This window comes from Asterias rubens, chromosome 13, assembly GCF_902459465.1.
Source record: "Asterias rubens chromosome 13, eAstRub1.3, whole genome shotgun sequence".
Lineage (NCBI taxonomy): Eukaryota > Metazoa > Echinodermata > Asteroidea > Forcipulatida > Asteriidae > Asterias > Asterias rubens.
The window spans coordinates 8,373,848-8,388,064 of record NC_047074.1 but is presented as its reverse complement, the minus strand read 5'-3'; the positions used below and the strand labels follow the sequence as shown (position 1 = coordinate 8,388,064).

At 39.5% G+C, this 14,217-nt stretch overlaps 1 protein-coding gene across 2 annotated transcripts in view; it reads left to right on the top strand.

Moving 5' to 3' along the window:
• LOC117298310 (unconventional myosin-XVI-like) overlaps positions 1 to 14,217 on the top strand; it is a 58,726-nt gene that overhangs the window by 21,438 nt on the left and 23,071 nt on the right. For both annotated transcript variants that reach the window (XM_033781486.1, XM_033781485.1), the window contains 11 exons: positions 1,474 to 1,618; positions 3,331 to 3,441; positions 4,123 to 4,416; positions 5,207 to 5,469; positions 7,314 to 7,419; positions 8,667 to 8,853; positions 9,578 to 9,786; positions 11,484 to 11,633; positions 12,125 to 12,295; positions 12,974 to 13,049; positions 13,432 to 13,607. In XM_033781486.1, coding sequence (XP_033637377.1) covers positions 1,474 to 1,618; positions 3,331 to 3,441; positions 4,123 to 4,416; positions 5,207 to 5,469; positions 7,314 to 7,419; positions 8,667 to 8,853; positions 9,578 to 9,786; positions 11,484 to 11,633; positions 12,125 to 12,295; positions 12,974 to 13,049; positions 13,432 to 13,607 — 1,888 coding nt within the window. The remainder of the gene's footprint in view (positions 1 to 1,473; positions 1,619 to 3,330; positions 3,442 to 4,122; positions 4,417 to 5,206; positions 5,470 to 7,313; positions 7,420 to 8,666; positions 8,854 to 9,577; positions 9,787 to 11,483; positions 11,634 to 12,124; positions 12,296 to 12,973; positions 13,050 to 13,431; positions 13,608 to 14,217) is intronic.

Genomic DNA, 14,217 nt, shown 5'->3' with positions numbered 1-14,217 from the left:
CCTTGTCCTTCTGTGTGTGTGTATGTGTGTGTGCACATCATCCTTGTCCGAGCGATATTTCAAGAAGGACTTTGCGAATCATCTCCAAACTTGGTTTGTGGATTGGTCATGGGATCCCTCAGAAGACTATTGTTTTTGGACCCCCTCAGATAAATATTAAGTTCATTATGGCTAAAACAAAACAAAAGTTGTCCGAGCTATAACTCCAAAAGGACTTGCCGTATCAACTCCAAACTTGGTCGTGGATTGGTCGTGGGATCCCCCAGAAGCCTATTGTTTTTGGACCCCCTCAGATAAATATTAAGCTCATTATGGCTAAAACAAAACAAAAAGTTGTCCAAGCAATAACTTGAAAAGGACTTGCCGTATTAACTCCAAACTTGGTTTGTGGATTAGTCATGGGATCCCCCAGAAGCCTATTGTTTTTGGACCCCCTCAGATAAATATTAAGCTCATTATGGCTAAAACAAAACAAAAGTTGTCCGAGCAATAACTTGAAAAGGACTTGCCGTATTAACTCCAAACTTGGTTTGTGGATTAGTCATGGGATCCCCCAGAAGCCTATTGTTTTTGGACCCCCTCAGATAAATATTAAGCTCATTATGGCTAAAACAAAACAAAAGTTGTCCGAGCAATAACTTGAAAAGGACTTGCCGTATTAACTCCAAACTTGGTTTGTGGATTAGTCATGGGATCCCCCAGAAGCCTATTGTTTTTGGACCCCCTCAGATAAATAATAAGCTCATTATGGCTAAAACAAAACAAAAGTTGTCCGAGCAATAACTTGAAAAGCACTTGCCGTATTAACTCCAAACTTGGTTTGTGGATTAGTCATGGGATCCCCCAGAAGCCTATTGTTTTTGGACCCCCTCAGATAAATATTAAGCTCATTATGGCTAAAACAAAACAAAAAGTTGTCCAAGAAATAACTTGAAAAGGACTTGCCGTATTAACTCCAAACTTGGTTGTGGATTAGTCATGGGATCCCTCGGAAGCCTATTGTTTTGGGATCCCCTCAGAGGCTATCAACCCAAATCAACTACCACCACGGGCAAGTTGGACTCACTTTGTCACTTTGAAAGAAGGTGTTGGTTGAGTCCGATACCCATTTAGTACACCTAAGATCTTCCTCTTTTTTTGAATGAAAAATCGCCTAATGTCACTAGGCTGGGCGGCTACATGTACTTCATTTATTGCTTTGTAAAAATTTTGGGAAGGTAGTGCATACTCCTGCTCTATCAGCCTGGCTCCTGGATGATACCCATGCCTTCATCTTTATGGACTTTGAAGAGGGTATGTGACAACTTGCCCCTGGTGGCAGTTGATTTGGATCGATAGCCCAAAGCAGTTAAATGTAGGCCTCAGCTTAAAGTGGTTGTCCGCGATGCTAGGTGATCTCTCATAAAATAAAAAATTAAAAAAAATTAAAAAAAACACCAACAAAACATGCTTGGTATGTTCGTTTGTTTACAGCCGAGCAAGGTCCTCTTCCTTGTCAAAGACAGAAGAGATCTTTGAAGCTCAGACGAGACTTCCAGACGATGAGAAAAGATCCAGCCGAGATATTGAGGAGTCTATAAATAGCCCTGATCTGAAGGTCCCCAAAGAGGAAGACACGGTAAGTTATTAAACAATCGTATTCAAAGATCAATCTGATCAGGATGAAGAAACAAGAAAGGTACATGTAGTGGTGGCACTTAAAGCCATTGGACACTTTCTGAACAGAACAAAAATTAAAAGTTCACAGATTTACAATTAACTTACAGGGTTTACAGAAGGTTATGGTGAAAGACTTCCCTTGAAACATTATTCCATGAAATGCTTTACTTTTTGAGAAAACTTTAAAACAATTATCAATTCTCGACATCGAGAATAACGGATTGATTTTAAACACATGTCATGACACGGCGAAACGTGCGGAAACAAGGGTGGGTTTTCCCGTTACTTTTTTCCTGACTCCGATGACCGATCGAGCCTAAATTTTCTTAGGTTTATTATTTTATATATAAGTTGTGATACACAAAGTGTGGGCATTTGGACAATACTGTTTACCAATATTGTGCGATTGCTTTAAGTACTAACTAATTACAGAAAAAAAAATGCATGAAGCTTTCTTAGCAACAACTACTTCATCTTATGCAATGAAGCGGATCAAGCCAAGACGGGTGAATGAATCCAATTCCTTTAATTATTGGACTCATTCGTCCTTCGGATGGGACGTAAAGGTGTTGGTACCATGTGTTGTTTAACGAATGTAAAAGAACCTAGTGCACTTATCGAAAAGAGAAGGGATTCGCCCCGGTATTCCTGGCTGTGGCTGCTAAATGCGCCGTATCTTATAAGGTGCTAAATAATTGGGTCGCAAAATTCATCACTTCAATAACCTATCTTTCTGAAAGTTAGTATATATACTCAGCGCCTTGAGTAACGTGCGTTATATAAGAGTCTGGTATTATTATTATTATTATTCTTTGCATCTGATGAAATAGTTGTTGTTACGAAAGCTTATGCAGTTTTTAGGTAATTAGTTAGTGTTCAAGTGCTACCACTACCCTGCTTGATTTATCTATCAGAATAACACAGCTATTTTGTTTAGTATTGTCTACCATCCGAGGAGGAAAAAGTGAGAAACAAAGGCAAACATATTGGAATAGTTTTACAGGCCTGGAATTTCATCTTCTAGAGGGCAAGGCTTTTAGTTTGCAAAGGGCACTTACATCTGACAATCTTAAAGTCTAAGGGAACTTTTGAAGGGGCACAAAGGGGCAACAGAGACCATGGGCTCAAGGGCCTTGGGGGTTATTTCAGGCTTAATTTTAGCCCACAACTTTCATCTCATGCTTTATCTACGGGCATAACAAAGTGCACAGCAATTCATGACGGGTTTACATGTAAAGAGCTTTGATTTATGGTTAGTTTATACATGTACATAGCGCCTGTTAGAGGTATTTATCAGACACGATTCTTTCTACATTAGTCTTATTACATCAGGTTCCTCCTAAAGTGGTACATTTCACTCTGGACATTCAACTGTGGCAAGAAATCCAGAAATATGAAACAAACTTTGATAATATTGCACTGCTGGAATTTTCACATCAAAGATGGGTCCACTGAGTTGAAAGGCAAGGGTTTATGTTACATTCTTCAGAAGAGTTGTAAATGGGAGACTTTTGGGACACTTGGTGGCAGCAGACTTACCAGGTAAAATCCATTGTTCTCGGTCATGTGCGCACGCTCAGAACTACGTAAACATTACCTGGTAAGTCTGCTGCCACCTAGCATTGGAAAGTCTCCCATTATAAACACTTTTGATTCTCTCTTTTTTTGTAGGTTTACCTGCCACGTACCAGTTCAACCGATGACCTGACATCAATGTCGGAGTTATCACAGAACATGATTCTCCAAGAGCTGATGCTGAGATATACCAAAGATGTCATCTATGTAAGTACAAGAAGATGATCCCGAAGAAGGTCATTGAGTTATTATTATGGGACAACAAAACATGCCTATGCCATATCATGATTAAATGAAAGAAATAATAGTTGAAATCTCATCAAATTGCTGATGTTTTATACCATTCAGGAACATACCCCCATAACCCTGGGAGAGGGTAGCAACAATTATATAATTAACAATGAATAATACATGTAAGTGTTTACTTGATAGTAATGTTAACAAATATTGGTTTCATAATGTACTCAAATTCATCACTCACTGATGCTCATAAAACTCCCCTGGTCCATTTATTCCATTCCTTAAACCATCTCAGCTCCCTTGGGAGTATACAGTCTGTTGAGGCACATAATTGTTTTTTTAACTGAGACCTGTTTATATATCATTTTGTAAGGGTTTACTGAGTGTAAGGTTCAAACCGTTTCTCTTGGTTATTTACATGCATTACACAACACAGGGGACCTTTGACTTCACGTACTATCTGAAGGCGAAGCAATAGTAGCTATGTGACAAGTGTCTTGTCAAGACCGGGATTGAACTTAAACTCTTCTCATCAGAAACACCAGAGCTCAAGGCTGATGCGCTAGACCACTTGACCATGACACGCTGCTGAAAGTAGAATAAGTTGGAATAAAATGTCTTCAACTTCTTGTCTTCTTCTCATTCCAGACTTATGTTGGTGACATCCTCATATCTGTCAACCCCTTCAAATCACTCCCCATCTACTCTAACCAAGTCGCCCGCCAGTACTCGGACCTCGCTGACCGAAGCTCCCTCACCCCGCACATATTCTGCATAGCGGACCGCGCCTACCGAGCGATGCTACGAGAGGGCCAATCACAATGCTGCATTATCAGTGGTGAAAGCGGAGCCGGCAAGACAGAATCCGCCAAATATTTTGTCAAGCACATCTTGATGACGGCTCAGAGTGAAGAGAGTCTGCTCAATGATAAAATTCAGCAGGTTGGTACTCTTATTTTATTATGAATAATACTGAGCTCTTAATATTAGGGCGTTATCACACACCTACTGGGGCGTATCAAAGCACTCATTTTTTTTTTCTGCAAGGTATGTGAGGCTACATTTTTGAAGTATGAGACCTATTCCTTTATAGCACCATGTAATGTTTTACAAGGTGCTACAGATCAATATGTTGGGTACGTTCGATTAGCAACTCATGGTGTGCTCATGTCTGAGGTGCGTTTTGGCGACCCCAACCAAAGCCCAACCAACTCAACAAGTCGGTTACCGGTTGGTCTGAACAGCATCGTCACTGCGCTCAACCGAACATGCGAAAACGCTCAACCGATAACCAATGTTTCTGGTTGGGGTCGCCAAAACGCACTCCTGAGTGAGTCTCATACATGAGTTTTTTAACGCCAACTTCCCTCTCCATTCACACTAATTGCTGCATTAGATTAGCTTTCCGGGTTAACCATAGTGAACTCATCCGAGTAAGCCTCTAACATGAACTAATCGAACGCCAACTCCCCAAGCATTCACACCAATGCAGCTTTGGACAGGCGACAGGAACTACTTTCATTGTGCGCATTTCAGGGAAACTAACGAGAAAGGCAGCAGTGAAAATAATGTATTATCGTTCAAGCCATAGAATAAGATTAAGATTTAAACAAATTATTGGCATGATAAAAAAACATGAAGTTTGTCTTCCTTGAGTATAGGGAGAATACATACAAGAGACGCAATGAGATAATGAGCGATAATATTATATTTAACTTTGTTATGTTCACAGGTCAATCCCTTGCTTGAGTGTTTTGGCAATGCCCAAACCGAAATGAACGACAACTCCAGCCGTTTCGGCAAGTATCTGGAGTTATTGTTCTCCAGCGACGGTCACGTCCAGGGAGCTTCGATATCCGAGTACCTCCTTGAGAAATCACGAGTCATTGCTCAGGGCGAGAGAGAAAGAAACTTCCATATCTTTTACTTGATGTATGGCGGTCTGTCGGACGAGGAGAAGATGGAGTATGGATTGAGTAATCCTGAATCTCACAGGTACAACTTCAGACTGATTTCCGAACTTATGGCCCTCAGAAAAATCAGCAAAACTGTTATTGAATAACATGAAAAGTCTGTTGATGCTTGTACAATCTAAAAATGTAGGTCTGGCATTGTATTCAGTAAAGTTGTTCTACTTTTTGTCCAGGGTTCAAGTATCATGCCTTTAGTACAGAATATCACCTATTTAACCACAAGGGAAACTGACTTTGTAAATTTGAAATAATTTGTGGTTAAACAAAGAAAAGTTGACAGAGCGTGATTTGAACCAACGACCTCTGAACTAATGTGTTGGCACTCTACCGACTGACCTATCTAGCTCTTTGTTGAGATTTTTATTTTAACCATCTCAGCTCCCTTGGTAGTTTACAGCCTGTGCTGCCATACATGTGTACATATGTAGCGCGTCAAACTAAATCAGTCAAAAGAACCATCCCAAGGGTGAAGAGAAGCAAATATAGCTAAGTGTTTTGCTATGTTTTGGGCATGTTCAATTTGAGAGCAATGAATTATAACGGTGAAATCTGCTGCCACCTACATGTGTGTATTACCTCCAAGGAAGTAGTAAAACCGTAGTGCTACTGCAAGCCTCTCTAACTTGTATTTTCTTCATGCAAATTTTATGGAAAATCGTTCACTTTTTTTCATGGGTGAGCAAATCATGACTTTTCTTCTGATCACATTTTTCTTTCATTCTCCACCCTAGTAGGATTGCGTGTAAGTACACAAAAGTCGTTTTTGTACATCACTCTTTTCTGCCATTCATCTTCAATTCTTCCTTTTCCCTGCTAAGTAGATATAATTGCTAAGCATGTTCAGCAGGTTACCAGAGAAAGTACATACTTTAAATGGTGATGATTTGGCTGGTAACCTCAAAAGTGGATTGGTTTCTGGTATTAAGCAGTTAAGCTCTGCATGTAAAGTTACATTAAAATAACATACAATATGCATGTGCTCATTGCTTTTGTCATCACATGCGATGCTGTTGTAAAGCGCTTAGTGATTTCCGTACCCATCAGTGCACTAGTTTGTCCAACTCCTAACTCCAAGAAGTGCGCCCTCAAGCGGTAGATAATACAGTGTTTTGATTGGTTGTATCGTTGCTCAACTCGGGCAAAACTGCCTGTAAATTTAATATTTTTGCTGTCCTGGTTGATATTTTGCAACTGCATTGGGATGGTGACATAAAATGCGCTGTGTTTTCCCAATTTGCATGAAGTACATATGTACCAGCTTTATACGAAAATTCTATTTGTAGATTTATATTTTATTCCCTGTTGGCTGTTTGTTGATGTTCTGCAGTTTCCTCATCCTCTTTTTGCTCTTTGTTGAACGCACCTTTGATTATGATTAAAACTGCTTTTCATACAAAAAAAAACACCATTACACCTAAAAGTAAAAGATTGGAGCCCAAATTTACGTATAGATCGTGTGTCTGTATGACACGCTGGAAGAAAAATGGCGTCACAAACTTCACCATTTTTGAAACTGGTTGAGGCCAAATTTTAAGCTAGAAGGGTAACTTTTTAAAGGTTTTCCAGGGTTAGCAATTTGGAAAAATTTCCGTATCCTGCCACAACTTTTTCATTTGTCATGAATTAAAATAGTAAATAATTGTTATTTACTTAAATGAGATATTCCTTTTTGTAAAAACAAGTGAAAAAGTGGAGGCAGGATACGGAACGTTTTCCATCAAACACCAGATTCGCTCCACTCTCAGTGTCCTTTTTGAATTTATTGCTTGTTTAATGTATCATGCCCAATTCATCTTGATGTAATTATTGTTTCTTAGTCAGGAGCAGTAGTCTTACTCTTGTCCTGTTCTTTTTCCCCCCCCCTAGGTACCTAAACCAAGGCCATGATGTGAGAAAAGCTGTTAACACGGCATCCCGCCAGAAATTCCAGTCAGTACGAGATTGTTTCCGCCATATTGGTTTCTCAAAAGATGTAAGTCAAGCTAATTCTCTCGTTATCAATCATGTATCATACCCTTAACCCTCTTACTGTCTGACTCTCTATGTGGTATATAGTTTATGCACAATGCTCCAAGCCATATGTTATTGTGTGGTAAATCAATCTGGTTACCAACCCATTGGAAATGTACACGTTGCCCTAGGACGACATCGAAAAATGTAATCCAGAAGGACCTCTCCAGACTGGGGCACTGGGTGGTCTTTGGAGGAGGCAGAAGTGGCAGCTCAAGAGATCGGTCTAATTGGAAGCTTTTCACCAGTCAGGCAGCCGGTGCAGAAATTCATGATGCTTACAGATGATGATTATAAAATGCATACAATCAACTCTCCTACTGTTTGGCCTTTCAATATCATTCAAGTGATTTTGGATGATGCACTTGCTAGACTGATTCATTTTATCATGTGTTGAATTCATCTACTCAGTACACAGTCAACCCTCCTACTGACTGGCCCATCAATATCATCCCATTGTTTTGAATGATACATTGTAGAAGCATTTTGCCAGCCTACCTCATTTTATCTTGTGTTGAATACATCTACACAGTACACAGTCAACCCTCCTACTGACTGGCCCTTCAATATCATCCCATTGTTTTGAATGATACATTGTAGAAGCATTTTGCCAGCCTACCTCATTTTATCTTGTGTTGAATGCATCTACACAGGATACAATCAACCCTCCTGATGCCAGACCATTCAATACCATCCACATTGTTTGAAAGTAATAGATGCAGTACATGTATGCCAGCTAATGTAGCCATGTTATCATGTGATGCATGCATCCATGTACACCGTCACAGTCAAGCACAGTGGAATTTGATTTGGTTTGGTTTTGAATTTGAATGATAGATGGCATGTCGTGACTGAGCGGACAAGTGTCTGTAGCCAAGACCCAAGATCTGGGCCCATTTTCATGGAGCTGCTGAGCACAAACAATTTCTTAGCATGAAATTTCTTCCTTCATAAAAACAGGATTACCAACCAAATTTCCATGTGATTTTCAGGATAAAAGCAAACAACAGCTGAATACCAGTAAAAAGCAATATGCAACAAATGGAAATTGGGTTGGTAATCCTGTTTTTATCAAGAAAGACATTTCATGCTTAGCAAATTTTTGTGCTTACCAGCAGAGTGTGGGTTTGAGTCCCGGTCATGACACTTGTGTCCATTATCAAGTATACTAACTTGCTCAATACTAACTTGCTAATTTTTTTTTATCAGGATGAGGACAGTGTTTATCGAACCTTAGCGGCAGTCCTCCATCTCGGTGATCTTAAGTTCACCCAATCAGACACAGACATGGCTCGCCTTGTCAACCAAGAGGTCTTGGAGAGGGTCTCTGTTCTCCTTCAAGTGTCTTCTGATGAGCTTGGAGGGGCCATCATGTCAGAGACCACATATACCAGAGGTAAGGTCAAAGGTTGAGAAACTTAAGGTTTGCGATCACGTCAGAAACTGTTCTTGAATTCAGGGTCCAATTTCTTGAAGCTGCTTAAGCACAACAAGTAGTTTTAAGCACAAAAGGAAGTATGCTTTGCAGAGTGATGTTACCTGCAAACAACCATGTTACATGTACATGTACCTTAATACATGGGTATGTGACGGGTATCCTGCAAATTTCTGTTAAGCATACGATTCTTAAGCAATCTTGTTTTTCAATTGAAAGTGGGCCCTGGAAAGTCTTCAACATATGGCATTGAAGTTTGCCTGAGCTGAGGTTCTAAAATTAAGTAAACGTATCTTAAAGGTAATATATACATTGGGTTATCACTCTTAAATTAATGTCAATACAAACTTCTTGTTAGAAGCCTACAGTAGCTTTTGGTAGTGTAAGCATTTTACTTCAAAGTAATAAGTTTATGTAAAAGATATAGGTTTTTATGGCCCAACATTTGAATCTGAGATAGGGACTATTTTCCTGCGTGGACATAATATTCACTCCGGATTTTCGTTGATGTTTCAAAAATGAATATTTCACAGGGTAGTTTTTTTGTATACTGTACATGTATATCTACATATGTACATGTATATCTACATTTGTATAGAATTAAAACAATCAAACGATTCCAAAAACTAAAGGTAAACTTTCCCTTTTAAAACTAATCATGGTTATGACAATGTATCATCTTCAGGTGAAGCCATCACCAAAGTTCGCACCGTGGAACAAGCAGAAGAATGCCGTGATGCACTAGCCAAAGCAATCTACAGTCGTCTCTTTAGCTGGGTGGTGAACAACATCAATCAACTTCTTCAACCCGTAGAGGAAAGTGAAAGCGCCTATGAGATCGGAGTGCTCGACATCTTTGGATTTGAGAACTTTAATAAGAATAGTTTTGAGCAGGTAAGGAAACAGGGTTCAGTTATTGTTGAACTTTATGACCAGTAGAGCCCGGTTCATACTCCTGCGAATGTGAATGTGATACAAATGTTGATGCCACAAATTTGCAGGAATAATTCGCAGGGGTTGAGTTGTGCTCAAATCTGTTATGAATATCGCAGCGAAAATGTAGTTGTGGCGTCAAAATCATGTCCAATTCGCTTCGCAGGAAGTATGAACCGGGCTTAAAGGCAGTGGACACTATTGGTAATTGTCAAAGACTAGCCTTCACAGTTGGTGTATCTCAACATATGCATAAAAATAACAAACCTGTGAAAATTTGAGCTCAATCGGTCATCGAAGTTGCGAGATAATGATGAAAGAAAAATAACCCTTGTCACACGAAGTTGTGTGCATTTAGATGGTTGATTTTGAGACCTCAAGTTCTAAATCTGAGGTCTCGAAATCAAATTCGCAGAAAATTACGTCACTTATGGCACTTCAGAGGGAGCCGTTTCTCACAATGTTTTATGCCATCAACCTCTTCCCATTACTCGTCACCAAGAAAGGTTTTATGCCAATAATTATTTTGAGTAATTACAAATAGTGTCCACTGCCTTTAAGCCAGCTTTTTAATATATTTACAATTATGTAAGTCATTTGCAAGAGTAGAACAGACCAAGTGATGTCAGGTTTTGTGAAGACCTCAACCAGGGTCTAATTTCATAGAGCTGCTTAAGTAGAAAATATTGCGTACACATTTGCTGCCAAGCAACGTTAAGCAGGATATAAGTCACAGATTGTACAAATGACAGGGTATTTTGACTTGTAACCTTCAAGCATAAATTGTTTGTGCTTAGCTACTTTTTGTGCTTAAGCAGCTCTATGAAATTGGACATAGGCAATTGCTGGACAGGGGCATCTGGAAAGCCATCACAAATATCCAGTGGAATGAATGAAGTCTTTGTAGCCACAGCTTAGGCTGCTGTTTAAGCTTTGTCTTAGGCCCAAACTTTGAGTCTGGTTTAGGCTCTGAGCTGTGGCTTGGGCAAATGATCCATCTCTGGCTTTGATTCTAACTCCACCTGTGTCTTGCACTTGGGCTTGATGACTGGCTCATGATCTTTGGCGTCATGTGCAATCCATCTATTTAAAGGAACTAGTTGTCTTGGATCGGTCGAGTTGGTCTTTGAGAAGCGTGTGTAACTGTTTGTTATAAAATGCATATGGTTTGATAGATAATTTAAAAGTAGAATATAATGATCCACACAAGTATCACTCGAAATTGCGTGGTTTTCCTTTTATCTCGCCGACTAACACGGTCGGCCATTGGGAGTCAAATTTTTGACTCCCATAAATGGCCAACTGTGTTAGTTTGCAAAGTAGAAGGACAACCATGCAATTTCGAGGCAAATTTGTGTGGATCATTGTATTCTACTTTTAAAACATCTTTCTAACCATATGCATTTTATAACAAACGGTTACAAACGCTTTTCAAAGACCAACTCGACCGATCCAAGGCAACATGTTCCTTTAATAGAAATCATCAAGAACCCAAGTTACAAACAGTATTCATACCGTGGTAGTTTGCCATTCAACATGTCTGTGTGAAACTTAATCCTGGTTTTAGTTTCTTCCTAATTAATGTGATTTTCCTTAGCTTGACTACATCAGCCAGCAGTTTAATATCTCAACGACCAACTGTTTCTCTCTCGCTACAGATTTGCATCAATCTTGCCAATGAGCAGTTTCAGAACTTCTTTAATGAGCACGTCTTCTTGAAGGAACAAGACGACTGCGAGAGGGAAGGCATCGCTCTAGACAAGATTAACTTCACTAACAACAAACCATGTCTGGATCTCTTTCTGGAGGTACAAAATTAATAATAATTTATTCTAATAAATAGACAAATAACATTGTTGTGATTTTGTTATTATCATTAAATGTGATAAGAGTTTACTATAAATAGTAAATTTGCGGGTACAACAGTGAAAGTGGCTTCTTTTATAGCGTTCATATCCTTCATCCTCAATGTGTTAAATTATTTTGGGAAGAGTGTTGGCTCTGAAAAGAGTCGGTGTGGTCTCGACGTTTCAAAACAGTCTTCAGGAGAGAACAGTATTTTCTGCTCTTCTTCAGGAGACAGTTTTCTCCTGAAGATGAGCAGCGTATACGTTGAGACCACCCTGGCTCTGTTAAGAGCCAACAACTCCTCCAAAAGAGATTAAACACATGGTTTTACCTGCAAGTTTACTAAGTACAGTTAATTCTTATTTTCCACACCATGCAAAAGCTTCAAACACCATTTATCATTTTACATTTTTATCTTAAATATTTCTCATGATTATTCTTGTTGCCATAGCGACATACTGGCATCATCGCACTGATTGATGAAGAGAGTCATTTTCCGAGAGGAACCAATAAATCCATGGCAACCAAGCTTCACAGCGGGCTCAGCGCCAAGGCCAAGAATGTCTACTTTGCACCCAAGGATGGTGGTCTTACATTTGGTGTTCTACACTATGCTGGCATGGTAAGTCTGGCTTTTAAATAAAAAAATAAATAAAAAAAAACTTCTTTAAGAGCTTGTCTTTTATCCTTCAAAGACCTCAGCGACGTCAAGGTGCTGCGTGGTGTGTCGTGGCCGAGCGGATAAGAACTCAAGATCTGGTGTTTCTGATTGTCAGAGTGTGGGTTTGAGTCCCGGCTGTGACACTTGTGTCTTTAGCAAGACACTTAACCATTATTGCTGCCTCCTTCAGATGGAACATAAAGCCCTAGGTCCTGTAATGTGTAATGCATGTAGAAAACCAAGTGCACTTATCCTATAGAAAAAGGGGTTGGGCCTGGTGTTCCTGGTTTGATCGGCAGCAAATTGCGCTGCAGAACCTTGTAAACCTTAACACGGTGCCATAAGGGAATGGAACCACATTCTTTTGAAGGGAATTGTTATTTTTTTAAATTTTCAACAGCTGCAGTGCTTCCTACCAAGTAGGTGTTCATTTTTGGAGTAATTACCAAAGGTACACCCTCCCTTCAAACATTCAACATGTTGAGAAATATTTACCTTATAGGCTTAAATTAGGTGTTATTAGAAAGCAGTAATTCTCACTATTTGATGAGCAAATGATCCCAATTTTGACCTTCGTCAGGAAGTGCCTAGTTTGGGCGTGGAGCATCACATTTAGCGGTCCATTTCTTTCTCTTTTAGGTGCACTATGACCTGAATGGGATACTAGAGAAGAACAGGGACACTCTCGCTAAGTCTGTTCACTTCACAATGAAAAGTAAGTCAACTGAGTCAATAGGTTAGGTAAAAAAGCTAAAGCTTCACCCAATCCTAAGTTTTGCCCTTCTGACAATAATGTATGCTACTGTTTATAACTGTCACTGTTAATATTATGAAACACCAATGTTGTATTGTATCATGTGAGAGCAATACCCAAATAAGTATTTATTGAATTTGATGCTAAAGGACCACTTTTGTAGCCCATGAGTCATTCTTCGAACAATGTCTTGCCATCCCCAAGAATAGTACATGTACGTGAACATTCAAATGTGAATGCCTTTTCTTGTTTAGAGATTGCCTGGAACTGGTTGCCTGTAAATTGCGTGAGTGACATGGGCCTCGGACAAATGAAAATATTATTTTTTTTTTTTTAATTGCAGCAAGTTACAGTTCCCTGATTCGTGAGATGTTCCAGAGCAAAGTCACTCGTACAGGTTCCATCGCTCCCAGCATACGACAACGTGCAACAAGGAAGTCTCGTAAGCAATCCGTCAAGAACACCAATGATGCGTTTGAATTCTTCCGCAAAAAGCGCATGTCAGAACGAGAAAGTCTGGTAGGTGTAGATTTGATATTATCAGAAACAATTGATCGAGGAATTGCTAGAATATAGTCTCCTGACGATGACTATAGAGCAAGCTAGTCGAAACGTTGAGATCATTTTAAGAACTTGCTCCTCGATAGTGCAGTTAATAATGATCCTATAAGCTGCTAAAGTACATGTACATGTACATGTAGTAGTTCCAGCCTATTTTCTGTACCTTCTGCCCAGGTAGTACATGTTATTAAAAAGCAGGGCAGTTCGGGCAGTTCTTTTCAGAACTGAGAAGTCTCCCGAACAATCTGATAAATCTACCCTGCGGTAAGAGAATATAGGAAGACAGTTCTATAATCTAAAGAACAAACACTACCTGGCAAGTAGATACACACATGGTGTTACAGGAAACCAAATATATATGTATTTATGTGTTGAGAAAAACTCTTTAATAATAATAATAATAATAATAATAATAACCCGTTTTTATATAGCGCTTTTCACACCTGGAGGGCGTCCCAAAGCGCTTCACATTATTACCCCTGGTCACTGGGCCTTAATTCACTCCTTAAACCATCTCAACTCCCTGGTGGGGAGTATGCAAGGCTAGTTCATACTCCTGTGAAAAAAG